A 22,988-nucleotide genomic window follows, 5' to 3' on the forward strand; every position below is an offset into this window, starting at 1 on the left:
AACACTTTGTGTTGTACAGGAAGGCTTGATTCAAACCTTATCTTGAAGCGCAGCAGTAAGAAAAACGAGACTCATGTGACAGCCGCGAGCGAAGACAGTCTGGGCAACATGCTGAGTGAGGAGAGGTCGGCACCAAACCAGTTTCTCAAGCTGGCCACCGAGTTCCAGGACGAGCTGCCCGAGGTCAAGAGTGAACTGCAGTACACCCTCGTCACCCAGCCGTCCAACCATGCGCCCTCACAAGGGGGGAGGGCTGTGTCACTACTGTCGGGAGCTGCCGTCTGTCTGCTGGCACTGCTGCAGTGCCGTTGAGACTTGTCATCGCACGTCTGGCTGCAGTACACCCTCATCACCCGGCCATGGCAGTGGGGGAGGGCTGCAACATTACTGACAACTGCTACAGTATTTCTGAGGTATCTTTGATGTCAACAGTGTAACACGTTTCTTTTACTTACGTTTTCCAAGAGTGATGCATTTTCACCCAGTTAAGTATAAAATAAACCATTGTGGACATCTGTTTGCCAACACAAAATCATTTTGACAATAAGTAGCAAATTACCCTTAACTTGTTATGTTTTCAGTTTAAAAAAACAAACATAAATATGTGTAATTTTGGGTTTCCCCAAAAGTTAACTTAACACAGAAAGTTGTATTTTTAAACAAGGTATCCTTTTTAAAGTTTCTTTAAAGTGTGAGTAATTTGCCAGATGGTGTGTGAGCCATGTGTACTTCTTTCTTTGTAACTGAAAGTTTGTTCCTAGTTAATGATGATTTTTTTTTCATTGGAATATTGCTCTTTAGTAATGGGCTTTTAATGAACAATTACTTTAACTGATTTAATTGAAATATATTTTTTTAGCACAGGTGGTATATTTTTGTGCCATAGGTCCTGATAATTATACTTTTACAAATGTAAAATTTAATTAATGTAACAGAGAAAGATAATCAAATTTTTGTGGGCTACTAGTTTTAAGTTTGGTGTATTACTAATTGCCTTAAAATATGTATTTTTATTTACCAGGAAAGTAACGATAGTTGTTAGAAATGTGTTTAAGTATTGCATAATTTATACTTTCGCAATAATTTTAAACATGCAAAAATACTATATGACACCATCGTGTGATAAAAAAATTTTTATTCTACAAACCCAAAGTTGTCAATTGTGGATACCCATTGTCCAGAATTAAACAATTAAACATGATGCACTTAGATCTGTTTTGCACAAGTCCCATTTGTATTATCCTACTGCTAGAGTATATTTAATTCGAATTGAACTTTGTTCAGGGTTGAAAGATAGTCATCAAAAGATAGTCATCAAAGTATACCAAGATTTTAAGTATAAATTTTTTTGCACTGATAAATGCATTTTTAAATTTCAATAAACACTTTATTAATGTTTGTTAAAATATTATAACTTTCAATAATCTTAAATTATAGTAAAAATGAATGTAAAAATTTGTAAATTTAATGATCAATTTATTTCACGTATTGACAATCTGAAAAATTTGTGCTGAAATTAGTGGCTTAAGTAACTGTTTTAACAACACGCTATTATTCAACAACAGTCTAGGCATAACATATGCACATTCATTATTAACGCAAGCGGAGCGAAGCACTGGTCAGGCGGCGAACTGGATTCCGGCACAAACGTTGATCTCTGAGCTTCAGCCTAAGATGAGGACAACAGGCCATAGATTTCAGAATTTAAAAGCGGAGTAAAGTATGATGTCCCAAGAATTGTGAAAATAACCATTATTGAAATAATGTATCGTAATAACATATTCAGAATTTAAATTAAAAGATTTTTATCCCTCCTATAATTATGGGAACCGAGGGATTTTTATTGCATGGAGTATTTATACCTGACCATTTTATGTCATTTTTATATAAAATCCTATCGTAACTTTTTGTGAATATAAGTAATGTGAAGGTACACAACTATGCGAACATTTATGTCATCATCTTCACTTTAAAATACTTGCATGTTTCCTTCATTCCCATCTGAGGCCCCAGCTTTCTCCAAAATGTAATTATCATTCTACAACTTATTACAGTTCACATTTCCACTATTCAAACTCGTGTTTCACCGTATTCCTTCACATGTTTCTATCTGCTTATATATTCCTTGACCACAACCATGCCAATTGTGTATATTATTTTATTCACTATGATAAGTTTTATTACAAATTTAATTCATTTGGCTCTTTAATTACTAAATGATTTGTTTTAACTTTTATATTGTTGCAAGAAATAGTACAGAAGTAATTTTTATACCTTAAGCTTCCCAGAATCGTTCACATTGCAAGTACACTGAAAAAGCTATCTTTTTAAGAGAATATTAATTGTGTGTTGTGTAACTGTTGTGGTTTTTTTCCCTACAACGCATATGTACAAAATTAAGATAAAAAGCATAATGATCCCCCCCCCCCCCCTTTTTTTTTGTAACTGCTACCTATGTCTGCTACCAAAATTGGTGGGTGTAGGCTTTGCATGTTTAGTAATTGTTTACATTATTTCACCTTTCTGTTAGCACTATGTTTGTTGGACTGTTGCTTATTCAGTCTGTGGCCAAACCAACTTTGGCAATATAGTATGTGATACGGTGAGTCAGAACTAATAACAAACTCTATTAGCTTTATAATACAGTGAAACCTCGTTAATATTATCCCGCTTATTACGAATGACTCGTTAATATTACCTATTACTATTTCCCCGTGAAATATGCCCATTAAACACAATGAAGATTTGTTTGGTTAATACGAAATTCTCGTTATTATGTATAGCGAACAATAACAATTCCCGTCCGTATAAACAAACAGTCATGTTTACCGTTTAATACGAACCAAAGATTACCACAAAGATACGGCCCCGCCCGAGTGTCCGAAGTGTGTTTTTAACTCTATGTTTTCAAAATCACTCGTTCGTGTGTTCGATATGTTCAGAAATCACTCGCGTTTGTACAATATTCGATATATCGAACTTCACGTGGGATGGTATTTACGTTCGATTTTGTACTTCCTTTGTATACATGAATCTGTGCCGGACCAATAAAAACAAAATATATGTTACGCCTAACGTGTTTAATATTTGTGTACGTTGTAATGAAAGTTTAAGTGAATTATCTCGTGAGAATTTTATTAAACTTTAGAATTTGTACGTACACACATAAAAATGGAGGCAAAACGTAAACGCAAGGAAATAGCATTGAAGACGAAAATTAAGATAATAAATTCAGTTCGTCAGGGTGAAAAAACGAAAACAGAACTTTCTGAAGAGTTTGGTATATCAAAATCAACCTTAAGTACAATTCTAAAGCAAGCAGATAAAATAGAAGAAGCGGTCAGGAAAGGTAGTAATCAAACTAAGAAAAGGATGCGCGTCGGTAAACATTCCGAATTAGAGGCCAAACTGCTGGAGTGGTTTCATCAAATGCGCGCCGCCAGAGTTCCAATTTCCGGGCCTATTATCCAAGAAAAGGCTGATCAGCTGGCACTGCAACTCAGAATTGACGATTTCCATTGCAGCAACGGATGGCTTCAACGCTTCAAAGATAGGCATAATTTGGCCACAAAATCCATTTGTGGCGAATCTGCAGCTGTCGACCAAACAGCAACGAGTGACTGGCTTCAGTCAGTACAGTCCATCGTAAGTAAATTTGCACCACAAGATGTGTTTAATATGGATGAAACAGGGCTTTTTTACAATCTGTTGCCCAATAAAACTCTAACCGTAAAAGGTGAAAACTGCCATGGCGGTAAACACAGTAAAGTTCGTCTTACAGTTTTACTATGTTGTAATCAAGATGGCAGTACTAAACTTCGACCCTTGGTTATTGGCAAGTCTGCCAAGCCAAGATGTTTCAAAGATGTTGCAGCAAAAAACCTGCCAGTAGATTACGAGGCAAACAGTAAGGCTTGGGTCACCACAAAAATTTTCCAGTTGTGGTTGTTAAAATTGGACAGGAAAATGGCGACTCTAAATCGCAAAATTTTGTTATTGTTGGACAACTGTGCTGCACATACTGCTCATGGTATGAAGTTGGAAAACATTACCTTACTCTTCTTGCTACCAAATACAAGTGTGACACAACCACTCGACCAAGGTATAATACAGTGCTTGAAAAGAAACTACAGACAGCGCTTGGTGAAATACCTTATCAGGCAGTGTGAAAAAGGAAAGACTGAGCTTCCTAGATGGTCAGTTTTGGATGCTATCCGCAGTATAGCCATGTCGTGGGACAGCATCAGCCAAAAGACAATTGTGCATTGCTTTGCAAAAAGTGGTTTTGGCCAGCAAACTGTTGAAGAACCTGACTGTGATCAACCTTTAGAGGATTGGCAAGAGTTAAAAGAACATGTGCAAGTTGATAATGACTTCAATGAGTTTGTTCATATTGATGACAGTGTGTACACCAGTGCAAGATTAACTGCAGAAGATCTTGTTGGTTCACGAGGATTACAGGAAACACCAACGGCTGACGCTGTACAGTCACTTTGTGAGGGTGGTACAAGTCAGGATAATGATGGTGATGACGACAATGGTGAGGTAGTGCATAAACTTCCAAGCAAAAGTGACACAATCAGTGCTTTGCGTACACTGGAAAATGTACTTGCTGCAAGTGATGTGCCAATTGACTTGATTGCAGGATTTGAGAAGATATGTTCTGCTGTAAATGATATTTACAGAGATAAGTGTGTCCAGAAAAAAATTAATGATTTTTTTAAACCTATGTAAATATATCTTGCATACTTTGCATAAGAATTGCTATACACTCAACAGCAATTAACTGTACGGTAAATGTTAATCATTTTTGTCAAAACTTTGGAAGCAAATTAAATAAGAATACATACATACGTATATGTATACTAATTATCAGTCTGTTATAGTATATTTTATTAAAACTATTAAAATTGCTTCTAAGTGTATTTTGTTAGTGTGCATGTCAATATCTGGCTTCTATTACAATAATAATATTCCACATTTTTAGTGCTCTGACATGTAGGAATTCAATATTTCTTATCGAGTTCTTATTCTACCTATTGGCTCAAGAACCTCATTAATATGAACCTCGTTATTACAAACTGAAATATTTTACTCCCCTTCAGGTTTGTATTAATGAGGTTTCACTGTATCCATGAATTGTTATTGTTTGTGTTTCTCAATAATATGTTTAATGTGTAAGGGTTAATGGAAAAGATGCTTCATTTTGTAACTCTCAGTTTTAGTTATCCTTAAATGAAAAAATATATAGATTAAAACTGGGTTTTGCATATGAAGAATCAAGTACTTAAGGGTATGTTTGAATAGTAATAAAAAAATCTGATATGTTAGTTACCTGCAACTAATATGTCCCTACTAATGTTTTAAATTTTAGCTAACTCAGGTGTCAACAACACCTACAGTTGACATTTCTGTACACCTAAAACTAAAGGATATTAATTATAATCTGCCATATTAGGCACAGTAACTTACAAGTATGTTTCAGCTTAAAACTAACAAAACTAAAAGTATAAAAAAATTTGAGATTAAAGTATTAGAAATCAATAATTAAAACTTTACAGGTATCACAAGTATCTACATTTTAGTTTTGTGTAGAAAATATCAACCAGTTTACGAATAAAACACAACTTAACTGTTGACAGCGACGGGTTATTATGGCATATGGACGACATGTGTGTGAATATGCATGTAGTACCTCTAGTCAAGACCCAAAGCCCATTCTCCCACACAGCTGCAACAACTGACTTGACGAAGCTGCATTTTCCTCGGCAGTGAGCAGAGAAATACTATGAATATTTATGTTTTAAGAAAACATTCTGAACTTTCAGCTCTAACCCATAAAATTGTGTGTTGCATTTCACACATTCTTCATATTTATATTTCAGCAAGGAATGGTACAGAACAAGTGTACATTTACTGTGGAACCTCATTATGAAGATAACCAGTGAACTATGAAATGCCTTAACCTTTGAATATATCATATTTAGTACTTAAAATCTCATATCCTTACAAAAGAATGAATGCCTATGAGATAGTATGTGTTGATAATATGTTAGAACTTTAAAGTGAAAATAAATTATCTTGAGTCATTTGCTTAGTTATTTTGTTGTACCACAACAATAAAGCAAGTGTTAATTTATTAACATTTTTACTTATTGCTATGTTTAATATAGATTGCCGAAATAAATTGTAGCAAATGTGTTATTTGTAAAATTTTAATAATTTTGCTATATTAAATAGCTTGTAGGAAAAAATTTAAATAAACTGTAAACCATATTGTAAAAGATTGATTTTTTGTATATATTTACAAATAAAAAATATTAAAGCAAATATGTTTATTTATTCAATTTTACATGTAACCAACTATGTTAATATACTTATGAAGCTACCAAAACATCAAGGTAATATTTAAAATAGGAAAAATTATGTCGGAAATGCTGGTTGTGGAAAGTACTAGGAACTAGTGGTTTTCGAATATATTCCAAACCAAGTTCAGGGTTAAAGGAACCAGGTGCATGGATACTGGACACAAAATACAAGTAAAGCTTATTGTGTAAGTACAAAGGTGTGCCGTGAAAAAAAAAAAAAAAAAAAAAAAAAAAAAAAAAAAATTGCTGTTTTGAAGATCAGCACAATTTATAAACTATGGGTATGTGCAAAATGAGGACATATAGAAATACTGAGAACACCACAGTTCACATAATAACTCATAAACACTGAAAAAAATTCATATAAGTACGTAATTACAAATTTTTTAAAATGGCGCACAGCATGAAAGTTGTATTCCACATAGCATGTAAGGTTACGGCAAGCTTATCATGACTCGAAATAGGCTTGCCGTACAAACTTGACACATCAAGCTTAATTCAAGCCTTCTTTGAACCATTAAGATCTAGGTACGTTTTTGGCTAGCATCACAAATGCTTGAATTTTATTTATCGTGTTGCATTCTGGGATTTCACAGGCTCTGACATAATGAACTACTTATTATAATATTGGGGCATAGTTTGAAAAGCTTATGTTATTTATTATTAGAGTCCATAGCAGGCTTTATTAATTTTTTTTATTTGGGGTTCAATAATTGAGAAGCACCTGAAAATAAAATAATATTATATTTATGACAATCGATTGCTGAAAGTCGCCATCTTGTAGTACAGCATACCAGGCCGCCGTCTTGTATAGCCCGTCCCACTCTTAGATTGCAGTACACGGCTTATGGCGCGCGCTGTTGCCAAATCTCTAACACATTACGAATTTCAGTAGATGCGTGTATTTGTAATTTGGATCGAACAAGAAGCATTTTAAGAAATCATATCGTAATTTATAATATTTTATACTATTACACATATAAAATTGTAATAATACCACTTTTATGTAAATTTAAAATAAAAACTATCTATTGTAGACGAAAATTTCTTATAGTTTTCTTTTCTGTTCTAAAAATCCCATATATATATATATATATATATATATATATATATATATATATATATATATATATATATATATATATATATATATATATATATATATATATATATATATATATATATATATATATATATATATATATATATATATATATATATACATACATACATACTAGCTGCCCGACCCGGCTTCGCACGGTTGTATTTATGGGGGGGAAAATGAGACCAAATCTCCTATTTACAGTTATAATAAATGAAATAAAATGAAAATTAATTAATTTTGACAAAAACTTAATACAATGCTTTGTAATGTACCGAAGAAAAAACGAATAGCACCGATGGTTTCCCGACTCTCAAGCACGCAACGTTGTCATGGAAACGAAGTACCCACTGTTTCCCGGGCTTAAACACCAATCAACATTGATAATCAGTTTATTATTAATTATAAATTATTAAGACTATTAATCGAAATAAAAACTACCCTATCTCTCAAGTTGGAAACAATTACACATAAATGCCAATTTTCATCGAAATCGGTTGACTTGGTAAAGAGTTCACTGGACCTTTTTAGAAATCAGATGTAGTTAGTAATTGTCTTCTTAATTTGAATAATTTATATCACTTTCAAATCCCGACCGACTTTGTTCTACCAGTGTATAGTTATTTACCTGTATATATCTAAAAATTGGTGGTCTGTATTTAATGAGTGATGAGGACTACACTAACAATGAAATAGTCGTTGCCATGGAGACGAATGAAGCATCAACAATGCTACAGCCGTTGCCGTGGTGATTTTCTGCCAACTCATACATACATCACATTAGAAAACTCTAAAATTATCCGATTAAGACCATTAATCGAAATAAAAACTATCCTATCTCTCAAGTTGGAAAAAATTACACATAAATGCCAATTTTCATCGAAATCGGTTAAGTGGTTTAGGAGTCCATTGAGGACAAACATTGTGACACGAGATTTATATATATTAAGATATATATATATATATATATATATATATATATATATATATAAATGCCGTATGTTTGGACAAGTCATGTCCAAAATGATAAATAAAAAACAGTAATGGAAATTCTCGGTCGAGTAAGTTATGGGAAAAATCCGAACAATTGGTTCGAAATGGGGAAGATTTTTTGAAAAACAGAAAAATCGCAACAACTCCCATAATATGAATAATATCGAATCCGTTTTAACGTATGATAACTCGGATTACCTAATGCCGAAAAATGTTTTCTAAATACATTTTTGATACGACCAGCCATAACTGCATGGGTTCGAAAAAAATTTTCACCGGACAAAAAAACGTAACTGCCTTAGTAGACACCTTATCAAATCTGTTTAAATTGTTTGTAATAATATCATAGTTATTTTCCAAAACTTTGTCTAAAACAATGTTTGATAAGATGCTTAGTGTTGAGAAGGATAGAAAAGTAATTCAAAATTTTGTACCATGATCGCTATTGCGCTATTGAATTCCTTCGTATTTATTTCATACATTTTACATATTATGTTCAAGAATCGATTATAATATTTTTTTGTTGACTAAGGAAGCCATGTATTTGAAATTGCTTGTAGGACAGAACCCCACTTATCTAAACACACGACCCTGTTTCCTCTTATGACGGCAGCGCGCGCTCTTGTACTGATAAGACACATCTTTAACAGCTATTTCCACGGAAACTGTAGAAGCAATTGAGATGGGGCTGCTTTTAAAAACTAATTCAATTCATTGTGAACATTTTTCTCGCTTTCGTCCCCCATCTATCTTTAATAGAAAAAAATTTTTCCGCGGGTCAACTTTTTGATATTTCAGTTTGTGAGAAAATGCATTTCAATATATTAAAAAAAATTATTTAAGTGAAACCTGTACAGTTTTTGTCTTAACATTTGTTCGGTGGCGTCCTAAGGCATTAATTTACTAATAAAAAAAATCTGAATGAAATACACATGTAAGTTTTCTTTTTTTGATGTGAAACATATCGGAATACTTCAAAACAGTTCGCAGCGAATAAGTTATGTTTTTTTATTTTTTTCGGACACTTAAAATATTGTTAAGTATTCAAAATAAGCATTGCCTTTTTCTTTTGTGTATGGGGGGAGGCGGAAAAAGCGCTGTTGTTTGCCTTCAACCCCCACACACACACATATATATACACTTGAAGCCCCTCCGAGCAGGGGAGGAGTGGTGAGCGCTGTTGTGTTCCTGCAACCACTGCTCGGAGGCTACATCAGCAGTGTTCGTCTCACTGGTGAACGTAAACAGAGGGGGAAAAAAATGGAAATATGTACAATTATTAGGAGGGATCGGGCGAGGCATGAGTTTTAGAAGGACACAGATCTTTATGCCCCCAAGGTAATGTGCTGACACTGTCTTCAGAAAGCCAACGCTTATCGTCTCCTGAAGACAGTGCTACCTTGTTCACTCGCTCCGTAAACACGGCGTGGCCTCGCGAACGGAAATGGTATTGACTGCCTAGAATCCGGGAATTTTTAAGCAAGCAATCCAGGTATTGAGGGAACAGAAGTGATTGTATTACGTTGGCCTTAACTCCTTTCGCTTTACGCATACAAGAACCATCCTCCATCTTGTATGCGTAGAGTTTCGGGCGAAGACCCACGTATTCCGTAATGATCTTGCCAGCGGCTTCATCTTTCATCACCTCTGTTACACCCTTGTTGACTAAGGGGAAGCGTTGATCATTACCTGGCGCATAATTTGATGTGTCGAAACGTGAAGCTAAGTCGGGTCGAATGGAATCATAAATGTTATCACACTGAACGTGGTAAATCAAAGAATCAGTGTCCGAGTACAAGAGATGCAGAGACTGTGGAGGGAATTTTTTTTGCATGTAGTTATAATGAAAGTCGTATAAAATCAATTTTGACAAATCTAAAATGGCGACACCCGTGTACAAAGGTTTATCGAAGGTTATCGAACCTTTCTGCAACTCTATGAGAACTAGATTTTCATCGACGATTTGCCGAGCCTTGAATGTCAGACGACCAATCAGCTCGGCTGCCCCATAAATAGTTTCGTAACACGAAGCGATGCGAATGTCTCTGTGTTTTCTAGAATCTTCTAAACATTTACCGTACACTGCATTCGAAAGTAACTTAAAAAACGATTTTTCGAAGGGATTCACAGCCTGGGCACGACGCTCAGAATTAAAGGTTATGTAATCTTTCATCCAGGCCGCCTGTTCAAACAGCAGCACGCGGTGAACCTGGCCGATGACCGCCCCATACCGAACGTAGTGCCGCAGTGTTTTAGCATGGACAACATAATTATTACGCGGCGCGAGAGTTAACAATAATTTACTCATTCGCCCATTTGGCGGTACGCCATTCACAGGGGCCAGAGGCAGATCTGATAGGCGGTCGTGACAATCATCAGGAAAGGTCAAAACCACTTCCGCGAAATATGACGTATCGCCATCTATGTCAATGGCGTTGAAATCCCAACTCGCATACTCATCCCTGGGAACCCACTCAAATTTGCCCACAGGAAGTTTATCTAACATTGTGTGAGCATACAAAGCGTTTACATCGAAATAGCAGATGTACGAAGACGGAAGGCTCGGGTCGTGAGTGGACATGTGAACATTATTGGCTTTCGCGTGACGTCGACTTACGTTTGTTATACCTCCATGAACGGCTGACTCTAGGAAGAGGTATATATCCAGGTCGGTTATCAGCTCAAGACGCGCACCGGTTTTAAATAAAAGTGCATCCCATGCGAGCGAGGTAGCAGTAATGTAATGGGCAGGATCTAATGAATAATATTGTAAGCAAACGAAACGAAACGACTCGAATATGTCGGCCAGCAAACAAGTATCCACCTTAAGATAACTAAGTGCGTACTCTTTTAATGTGGCAAGATGGAAGACATCCCAAGCATTTTGAGCGTGAGTATAGTCCAGATCACTCACGTCCGTGCCACTCATTACGTTATGGAACGCTTCCTTAGGGGGTATAGATTTAACAAAATCATAGGGAAAAACACCTTTAATAGTAGCTAACTGAAACTGTCCGTCATCTGGAAACATTGAACGGGTGACTTTCAATTTATCTGGCGTGAGATTGCCAGCGAGAGTTTCCAGAGATGAATTTAAAAAGTTAAGTGAATCTATGAATCTAAGACGCACAGTGCGCATGCCTCCTTGCGCATTATCTGATATGGGTATGTATTTTGTAATGCACTTGTAGCTCTCCATTGTAACTCCAAGGACTTTGACCCTACTGGGGTTCTCCACAACGAAGGAGCCGTCCGGCTGTGCAATCTGCCGCGAAACTAAATGTTGCATTAAAAAGTGGGCATCGTAATTTTGCAAATTATGAAAAACCGCGACGAGTTGATTCTTTTGCAACCTGAAAGCCAGGTTGCATTTAGAATGGGCATAACCACATATTTCACCAGTCAAATGGCAGTGATCGAGCACCGTCTGCCCAGCCAATACCTTCTGACAGATATGGCAATGTGTTTGACTCGCAAGCCTTGCAGAGACGGCCGGGGTCGGTGTCTTAATAGTAATGGTCTTTGAATAAATATCGCAAACCCACTTTGTCATTGAAACTAATTCTGCGACCATTTCAGCAATACAATTATCACCCTCGAATTGCACATACTTGGTCAAAGAGCTATCGTACCCACATACAAAACGCTACATGCATAAGGCACGTGTTCGTTTACCCGCGTAGTGCTAGAAGACTTGTCACCGGGCAAACAGGTGGAGAAAGGCTTCAGGTAACACTCAGTGTCACAGTACGCAATAAAGCCTAGGCGGTCCTGTTTTGCAAAGTTTGTAAATTGCAAATACTTGTTCTCTTCTGTAGGGAAACAGGTCCGCACTGCTTGATGCTGGCTGCAGAGAACATTGTATGTCTTCGCTTCTAAAATACTGAAGACAGCGCTCGCAAATCCATTTCTTATGTTGCGTCTTGGACAATTGTGAATGCAATAATCTGGACATAGATTTTATGTAAACAAAATGTAGGTGCTCTGTCGCGCCACTCGAACGAATCGCCAAGATATTTACATGTCTCTCTCTTCGCTCAGAGGATACGCGAAGAGGCTGGATCGAGGATTCAGATTTGCCACTAAAACATTCGTCAACGATATTCCCTTTAGAATCCACGCAAGCGTAAACATTAATGGAAATATCATTGTTCCTCTCAAATGTTTTAATCTGATGCAGAGTGGAGGGAAACGTCAAGCCATTCGTATTAAAATACACGAGTGGATTTGGATACGAGTGGCTCGAGTAACGTTGCCTTCCACCGTCGACACACCTGCCATGACGGCATACAGGAAACAGTGCTGCTCGGGACACTCAATGTTAACACAAGCTTTCCTATTGGACTAAAACGCCGGCAATTTCGTGTGCGCTGCGCCAACCGTGAAAACTCTATAGCTTGAAACATGTACATCCATGTTAATCAATCTTTTTAGAGCCCAGCCACTGCCACGCGCACCGAAATCACTAACATGTTTATTGATTTCCGGAATGAATGTTGAATCGTAGATTTCCCCTACCTCATCAGAGTGCAGTATCGCGGTTGAGTGAGTTGTGAAATAAAAAGTTTCACTCTCGTTTCCCTCCGCAGATTCCTTAACAAATGAAGCCGAGAGTGAAACGTAAACTTTAAAGGGGCGAATTAATTCGTTAGTTAAGTCCAGAAAGGGAACCCTACATCTCTGTAGAAACCGGTCCAAGTCCGGATCGACATTTTCAATATCATTTCCAATTCGAAAGTCCACTATCTTGTTAGCAAATGCAGTGTTCAAGGTAACACCCTCCAGGCGAGGCAAGACGTCGGGCCCCTGCGCCAACTCCACCCCTGACCCCCGCCCACCATCGCGAGAGGCAGAGATAGAAGGCCCAGCTTCATTAAGACGGAGTCGCTTTGCCTCGGGGGAAGAAGAACGGGAAGACATAGTAAGAGAGAAGAGAGAGAAAATAAAGAAAGAGAGGAAAATTATGTTCAACAGTGAGCACAAAGCTAAAACAAAAAGAAAATAATAAAATTTAGTAGACGTATTTATGGAGTATGGGTTTGACATAATATTTTAAAATTAATTTTTTTTTCAAAAAACATTGTTAGAATGTACACGAAATCTCCCATCCGTTTGCAAGATATGGGAAAAAAAATTTTTTTAGAGAATATCTCTAGATGGAAATATTTTCTAAAAAAACATTTACGTATTAATGAATAGGAAACGATAATAAATTATAGATGGTAAATGCGAAAACATTGTGTGGTAGTAAAAGGTGAAGAAAGTTTAAGTTTAATATTATTTTCATGTTAAATGAAAAAAAGAATATTTCCATTCAAAATGATAATAATATCATCCTAACATTACAAACAGCTTAGTAAATACAGCGAAACCCCTTATTTACGTTACCGTTATTTACGTTTTCCCGTTATTTGCACTATATTCTTCAGGTCCCGTTTGGTTCCCATATAGTCCAATACAATACTTTCCCGCGAATTACGTCTCAAAAATCGAATCAATCCCGCTATTTACGTCACGAACAACCATAAACAACCAGAAAATACCGTGGAGCTAGTAGGCAATGAACATTTTAAATAGCAAAATATACATATTTTATAACATGAAAAGTTGCTTTTATTTCTAAACATGTAATAATTTAAGCCTAGGCGTGTAAAAGTACGAGTAATTATAGCAGGAGACAATCTAAAATGCACGAGGGAAAAACGTAAACTCATGAATGTACAAACATGGCTGCTTGTAAGTTCTGATACTGTATTTATGTCACAACTTAGCCGAAATACTGGTACGAGACATAAACTTCACAAGATAAAATGAGCGGTGTCTTGGTAACTGTTTTATACGTCTTTTATAATTTGGGAAGTATTGTACAGTTGACGCCATATTTTTTAAACTAACCATTTATTTCTGGGGATCGTAAATAATTAACTATTGGTATCAAGACATCATGATAAACGTAAACTTGAACATGTCACGGCAGCGAGAAAACTGGTGCGTATACCAATAAACTGGTATTAGAACTGGATAAAATTGGTACACGGGAGGTGGAGCTTATATTTTTTTCCGCTAAGCTCGCATCTATTGGTTGGCGGCTGATGGCGTCATGAGTCTGGGCGGAGCATAGAGTGCGCATGCGCCGCCGCGTCGTTACAGCAGCTGACCGAGTACAATGACCTTTCTCCGCGTTTGGCGCGCTATTGACGGTAAATATTCATCAATTTGCGGCCTTTTCTTAAAAAATTTTTTACTGTGAGCAATGTGTATGTAGCCCGTATTTGTTATAAACCCTGCCGGTTGCAACTGTATTTATAATTTGGAGAGGCAAATAATCTCCTTGAACAGCCAAAAAAGCAAGCAGAAGAAAATTTCAAATTTATTTTTTAGGAAGTAATCAGAAAAACATTTTGACTTTCATTCTTTTTTTATTTTTGTCAAATGTGGTAAATTAATAATTGATTAAATACTAAAGTAAAATTTGTTGTTAGTGTGTTTGTACCTGCATTGTAGTATGTGCTATTAAACAAAAGGAAAAAAATTCTAAATAAGGTAAACTGTACTCCTTTTTATGCTTTTCCCTTTATTTACACTTTCCCGCTTTTTACACTTTTTTACTTTGTCCCCATGAAAAGTGCAAATAAGGGGTTTTGCTGTACATTTACAGTAAATTGTATCTATCTATCTTACCTTTGCTGGAAAAAACAGGAGGCGCAGCTCTGCTCGTCGAGGTAGCAGTGAGGCAGCAGCAGTGCGGCGACTGATCAGAGACTGTGTTCCCTCACAGTCTGTGCCATTTATATATCAAACGAATGTTTCAAAATGGCTGCCAGCGTATTTTTTTATATTTTTTTTTTACTCCGGGAGCGCTCACGCCGCAGCGCGTTGCGTCTGGTTATTTTTTTTTACAACTTACCACCCCTCCATCCAGACGGAAACCACCCCAGAACAGGCTAGTATTCAAATAATCTAACAAGTAATAACATTTACAGTTTTTATTGAAAAGTCACTCTTCAAACCACTCCTCATACAATAAATAAATTACACACATAAAAAATTATGACTTTAATCAGAGTCCAAAATTACATAATTATGTATAATACTTTTCATATTAGACCACACTTATGTGTGTTTTAAATTACAACAAAACAATTACATGAAGAGGTTTTTTTCACAAAAACGACGTATTAAATTAAAAAAACACAAGTCATAAAACTTACAGTTTGTTATACATTTCTATGAGTACAGTACGTAGGGCTATTTTGGCATTGCTTAGGTCTCTTTCATGCTGGTTCTGCTGAACGTTGTGATCACCATCTTGACTGACGGGTCCCAGATGGCTGAGGTCTCGGGTTCGAGTCTTGCGTGGTGCATACGTTGCGGGCACTCTCCGCTGACATTTCTTGCGCATTGGTTTCACAGTCTGGATGATTGCTGATGCACAGTCGTGTGAATGCAGTTCTGGCATTTGCAAGGCGTGATTGTAGACTTCGTCGACACTGCAAGGCAATGGCATGTCTTTTCGCATGTAATTAACTGCACAACGTCCATACGAATTGCACTGATTAACTTCCAGGGGTAGATCGTTAGTGTCCGGGTTTATAATCTGAACAGTGTGAAAGTGACCGTCACAACTCTCCACATAGTTCTTCAGGATGCCATTATTCCAGAATGAGTACTCCACCATAGATAAACCACGAGACAGGTTTTCATAATGGTTACCCGGATTAAACGACATGTTTACTCGACCGAGGCTCACTCCACACTGAGCTGAGATTCTGATTGTCTTTTAGCAATTATACGTATGACTTCCATAAATAAACTTGCAATGTATTCACAGAGGGTGTTACAACATGCTGACTCACAACAGTTCATGGTTTATTTTTTTTATTTTTAGAAAAGTTTACGTTTCGTCGATAGCTTGAATCCGACATATGGCGCAAGAGGTAATGATTTAGACACTGAAAAGTTTGACTCTTTTATTACTTTTGCACGGTAAATAGGACATAGGTGTCCTACACACGGTGTGTTCAGGTCGTCATCGTCTCCCAACAAACATCGTACGTTTTCTTCCGACAATGATCGGTTCCGGTACAGCGCTCTATGAAAGTTTCATCATTTTTAACTCTAGAGGTCCTGAGTTCATCAACGGTTGTTGGATGTTTAGCCAGCGGATGGCATAAGTGCACGTAACAGTTCTTATCTTCGCAGTGAAACGATGTTAACAGTCTCATGGTAGTATATGGGAGATTTATCCCAACACATGCGATAATGGATATTATCGCGACACGATTCAAAGTATACAGGCAGACGTTCACAATCCTTCTCAATGTCGTAATATCTAACACGGTATTCGACACAGTGCAGGCTAGAATGCACGTAAAGATATCTAGTTTCTTGACAGTCGTACATTATATGCGGTAAAGTGTCAGTTAACCTAGGATCCGCTATTCTGTGTTTCTTCGCTTTTTCTCGCCATCGGCGCGAAGCCAAAGAAATAGGAATGTCATAGAAGTTTCGGTCACTTTGATTATCACTAAAACCATCATCTGACAATTGTTCTAGGTTCGTATCTAAATAACGAACATCCTCGAACAGCGGCATGGGAACGTCCAGATGTTCACCGGAAGCTAGTCTTAAGCCTGCGGGATACGGCCCGCGGATGTGTCTAGACTTTTCCCTCTTGGTCTTGATGGGGTCTCGACCCCAGACGGGTGGAAACATGGCGGACGTCACTCACCGGAGCTGTTACTGGCGAAGACGGGCGGGTGGCAGCTGGCGGGCGGCTGGCGTCTCGCCGCGACGGCGGGACCACAGGTCGGCGTCCTCCTCCTCCTCCTCCTCATCAGAGCCGACCGGTGTTGGGATGTCGCAGATGTCCGGGTTGCACGGCACACTCCACGAGTGGTTGCCCCCGTCGAGGAATGTTGAATGTGTGAACGAATCACACGATTCACTCCAGGCAACCACCGTGCCGTTGGGACGATGCAGCTCGAACTCAACAAAACCTTGCTCCTGGCCGGGCCACACCTGCACCACCTCATCTGTCTTACGCTGCAATTTTGCTGAGTGCGAGAAGAAGAAGAAGAAGAAGAAGAAGAAGAAGAAAAAAATAAAACCGGGACCCCTCTTAGCGTTAGCCTTCCGGGGTATTTAAGTTAAATTGTTATTTAGTGCTATTGTTAATAAAGTCCCACAGTGAACCAGACACCGCACCCCATTCCCTACAGTTCCACCCAGATCGGACGCTAGGGGGGCCCCCCTGTGCGCTCTCCTTTTCGAGAGGCCCCCCCCCCTCCCTCACTGGGTTTCCCTGCCCAAGGCACGATGCCTCCCCCACCGCGGTATTTTGAAAACAAAAGAAAAAAATTTTAAAGTGGTAATTAATTTAAATTTACTTTAATTGAAACCACTGCATTTAAATAAAAGAAAAACAAAAAGATTAGGATATTTTAATTTTGGATTGGTTCCGGGCTTGGAAATCTCGGTCGGAGGTCCGTTCCTGCGGGGTCCCAAGAGGGGCCCAACAAGAACGGAGGACGGTTGTTAGCCTGGGCCCTCGAGATACTAAGTGTTTCCATTACCTAGCCCATCCCTCACAGAGTGAGGGAGGGCAGCCGGAAGTTACTTCTACACTGCATCTCTCCTCTCCAGGCACCGAGAACGCCGGCAGGGGAGCGGTAAATCCATCTACCCCCTCCAAGCATCCACGGGAAACCAGGAGAGAAGGAGCCTATAAACTACCGGGATCATCCCTTCGGAATGGACCAGGGGCCAATCAGGCCACACCAGGGGAGCGCCAGGGGGCGGTTAAGCAGCAACACATCCCCCCACCCAGGGGAAGGGCGAAAGGCAACACTTCAGCGGCGGGCCGGATACCGTGCCTTATCCAGCATCCATGTGCCCCGCCCCCCCCCCCCCCCCCCCAGGCGTGGAGACGCGCGCCACCCAGCCCCCAAAAAACCCCGGTGGACACCCGAAAACCCCCAGACCCTAATTCCTCCAGGAGAGAGCCCACTCGAGGACCCAGTTGCCCACGGGGTGCCACGCGGAGGCCACCGTCCGGTCACCGACCCCTCCTCTTTTTTTTATTATTATTTTTTATTTTTTTATTTTTATTTTTTTGAAACACGCTTGCACTGGGTAAATACAATTTGATAATATTTTACAAAATATGTTTTATAATTAGGTATTACAATTCTATTTTTATAGTTCTTATTTCAAAATAAATAAAAGAAAATTTTTTATAATCGAACAGAACAGCTCACACTCCACACAGTTATGTAGTACGTAAATTTATTTACCAGCTCCAGAACAGCAGAAAAGAGAATTGTATGTTAGTATTAGATTATGTATTAAAAGAAAGAAAAAAAAACAGAATAAAACATTAACAACAATGATTAATAAACAATAGCATCTAGAAACAACCACAAAAACACATAACACACATAAAATATTAAACATTATATGAACAAAACATACAGTATACGTTAATATAATATATAAATAACATTAAGTTCCAATACATTCCGTCACCAATGTTAAATAATAATTTTGTTAATATTTAGGGTAGTTTTTTTTTACTTGTTTTAGAGAGAATTAAATAATATATAACAAAAAAAAAATAAAATAAATATGATAAAATAAATACAATAGGTTATTTTAATGACAATGTTTGACATGAATTTAGAATGAATAGATTAATAATTTATCTCCAGTGCCCAAACCATCAGAACCCAACGACAGAGAGTAAAGACAAACCAGAAAGTGGGAAAAGAGAAATATTTGCTCGTTTAAATTATTTGAATTTATTATACTTTATTGATCTTCCTACCTAATCTAACTAATATAATTTTTATTTTTATTTTAATTTTTTAATTTAATTTTAATCTTCTAGGTCATCATTAAGGGTTTTAAGTATTAAATATATTTCATTGAAGAATTTCTTAATGTATTCGAAAATTTCTATATCATATATTTCACAGCTATGAAGTGGCCAAGTTTCATTTTGTGTAATTAAATTTTGTTTAAGTTCATCTCTTTCTTTTACGAAAAGTTTGCAATTGTACAAGATATGGTAAGCGTCCTGTTGATCTTGGTTACATTGGCAAATGTCGTCTGATATTTTATTTATTTTGTGCTTTAGATAATGTTTAAATTGTCAGTGGCCAGTTATTAATGGGATCATGTTTTTATCTAAATAAATTTTACTGTCATACCATTTAATTATGTTCCTAATATGATTCTTAAGTGAATAGCTCCCTTCTGTAGTCTGTATGTCCTTATTCCAATCAGTTATACTTTTATTATGAAGATAAGTTTTAAATTGTTTTATGTTATATGGTTCATCATTAATTAGGATCCAGATTCTGTTATTGACAGTATCCTCAACTATATTATATTGTTCACCTCTATCATTAATTATTGTTTTATATGTTTTTACTCTATATATTATATTACGGTCTCTAATTTGGTAATCTATTGGGATAACTTTATTAATTACTATTGTAGATAAAAATGAATTTGTTGGGCATATTCCAGTTAGTTTTATTAAGTTGTATCTTTGTGCAGCACGTAGTGTTCTAATTATATGTGTGTTATTCATTCTATTGTCGAAAGTTGATGATGCGTATTGTACTATATTTATAAATAATGCTTTGTAAATTATATTTCTGTTTTTATTATTATATTCTAATATTTTCCAAATTGCCTGTCTTAATCTTGAAAATATGGTTTTAGTTTTGTTAGTTATATATTTTATGTGGGGCAAAACATTTAACTTATGGTCCAGAATTACTCCAAGATAAGTAAATTGTTTTACAAATTTAATGCTTTGGTTATCATATTTTATAGTGGGATGTCTTTTATAAAGATCTCCTTTTACCTGCATTGCATATGTTTTATCTATGGATATTTTTAGATTTTGTTTATCCATTCATTCTTTAGTTAATTTCAAAATATCATTAGACTTAGTTTCAATTTCTTGTCTATTTTGTCCTGGGACTATTAAAGCTAGGTCGTTGGCAAAAGCTATTGTTGTTATATTATTGTAATCTGTTATTATTTTTATGTATTCGTTTATTATTAAATTCCAAAATGTTGGGCCTAAAACAGATCCTTGGGGACAACCTCTATCCATTAATCTATTTATTTTAACTGTATCTATATTAAATTTTATTTCTCTGTCATTTAAATAACTCCATAATAAATTTTTTATTTGTGTATTTAGTGATAATGTATTAAGTACTTCTTTAATTTTATTCCAATTTACTGTTGAAAATGCATTATGTATGTCTATAAAGATTATTATTACATGTTTTTCATTTATTTTGTGTACTGTTTCTAATAATTGATTTATTGCATGTTCTGTTGATTTATTTTTACGGAAGCCAAATTGGTTTCTATGTAAATATGTATCTATAATAGGTGTAATTCTAAACAGGATTATCTTTTCTAAGATTTTTCCAAGAACCGGTAACAGACAAATAGGTCTATAGGAATTAGGTTTTGTTTTATTTTTATTATTTCCTTTATATAGTATTACTAAATCTGCAATTTTCCACATTTTTGGAAAGATACCTTCTTTCAGGCAGTGGTTAAATATATATTTGATATTATGTTGAATTTCTGGCCAGAGATTTTTAATCACTTCTATCGTTATAGTATCTATTCCAGGGGCTTTGTTATTTCGAAATGTTTTTATAATAAATGTTATTTCACTTATTGTAATTTCTTCTTCTTCGTTATCATTATTATTAATTTTAAGAGGTACAGTTTTATTTTTAGCATGAGGTTCATTAAAGGGGAGTAGATAATTTATTAATTCGGTATATGTTTCGTTTATAGAGGTCGTATATTTATCATTAATTTTAATACTGTTTATTGGTTCATTTCTTTTATTTTTTCCTCTAGTAATTCTATCGGGTAGGTTCCAGACTGACTTTTTGGTTTCTTCTTTTATAAATTTTTCCCAAGATTTATTCATGTGTGCGATTATTTTTGTTTTAAATTCTTTTTTTTAGTTTTTTAAATTCTTGTTTATATTGTTCTTTTGCCTCACATTTACAACATCTTCTATATTTCCTATTTTTATGTTTTAAGATTATTTTATCTGTTTCCAATTCGTTATTCCACCACCATGTGTCATAATTTTGAGATTTTATAGTTGTAGATTTTTGTGTACACAAGTCTATAATCTGTTTTTGAATCTTATTAACATTATTTATTAATTCATTATTTTCTATATTAATTTGATTTTCAATTATGTGTTTTTTTTATTTTTTCCCAATTTTTTACTAATCTATGTAAACGTTTTTCCTTTTTTACTTGAGTTGGTGTGTTATTATCAATTTCCCATGCTATTGTATTATGGTCGCTGATTCCTTCTATTACAATCCAATTTTTAATGTGATTTGAAAGGTTTTTGGATACTAAAGTTATGTCTATATTTTCTTGTCCGTTTATACTATCAAATGTATAGTGATGTCCTTCTTTATTTACTATTATTAAATTATTATCTTCAATAAATTGTAGAATTCTATTACCTCTATCATCGTTTATTTTTGAAAACCAAGCGAACGATTTTGAATTAAAGTCTCCTGCAATTATATGTGGTTTTGGGCTATGTGTTTTTAAGAGGTTTTGAATTATGGTTATTATGTGTTCAAAATCTTGAGAAGGGGGAAGATATACTGAAATTAATAATGTTTCTATATTGTTAATTTTTGCTATGATTTGCACCACACCTTACCTCTATTCATAAAATATTTGAGGTTATGAACAAAGGCAGGCGGATGCTGAAAGCTCGTGGACCAAGGCTCATGAAGTGTTTCGATGTGCAGAGGGGTTAGTTAGAGTATCAACAGGGCTGACTGGTCATGCACACTCACAATAAACTATAAGAGTATTATTCAATGATTAAATAAAAAGGACAATTTCAGATAAATAATTTATTTTTTATGTAAATTATTTTTTTTTAAATCTCAACACTCTGACCATATTATATTATCACTAGTATTTTAAATTATTTCTTACATGATACTGATTTTATTATGTTTAAGTTTTATCTTATCTGGGGCCCCTTACAAAAACGAATAAATTTTTTGTTTACTATTAAAACAAATTAATAATTACATGATGAATTCCTTACAAAACAAAATTTTTTTTTGTTTATCAAAATATCTTTAGTCCATGTTACATTGTTTCGTTGCTTGTAAATTACATATTTTAAATAAGACTTTACATTGGTTCAAAAAAAAAAATTCTTTAAGATAGAAGAGAAGACAAAGTTTGACGAGAAGTCCGATGAGGTTAAGTTCACGAAATTTTCACATTATGTAGACTTGATAAAAAAAAATGTTAGTAGTTCATGCCAAAAATAATGAAATAGTCGTCGGCTTTCCTGAATTAGGTGCGGTCACATCATTTTGCTTCCGGGCTGCCGGGGACAGGCCCCCAACCCCACAGCACAAGTTGGTTCAAGTGTACCGCATGACCGGTATCGTGGATTACCGCGTGGCCGGTATCGTGGAACC

At 36.0% G+C, this 22,988-nt stretch overlaps 1 protein-coding gene across 1 annotated transcript in view; it reads left to right on the forward strand.

Moving 5' to 3' along the window:
- The window catches only part of LOC134534389 (uncharacterized), a 72,666-nt gene extending 66,336 nt beyond the window's left edge, over positions 1–6,330 (forward strand). Inside the window, exon 8 of the mRNA XM_063372853.1 lies at positions 20–6,330. Coding sequence (XP_063228923.1) covers positions 20–312 — 293 coding nt within the window. The 3' untranslated portion in view covers positions 313–6,330. The remainder of the gene's footprint in view (positions 1–19) is intronic.
- Positions 6,331–22,988: the final 16,658 nt, after the last annotated feature.

This window comes from Bacillus rossius, chromosome 7 (genome assembly GCF_032445375.1).
Source record: "Bacillus rossius redtenbacheri isolate Brsri chromosome 7, Brsri_v3, whole genome shotgun sequence".
Taxonomy (NCBI): Eukaryota; Metazoa; Arthropoda; class Insecta; order Phasmatodea; family Bacillidae; genus Bacillus; species Bacillus rossius.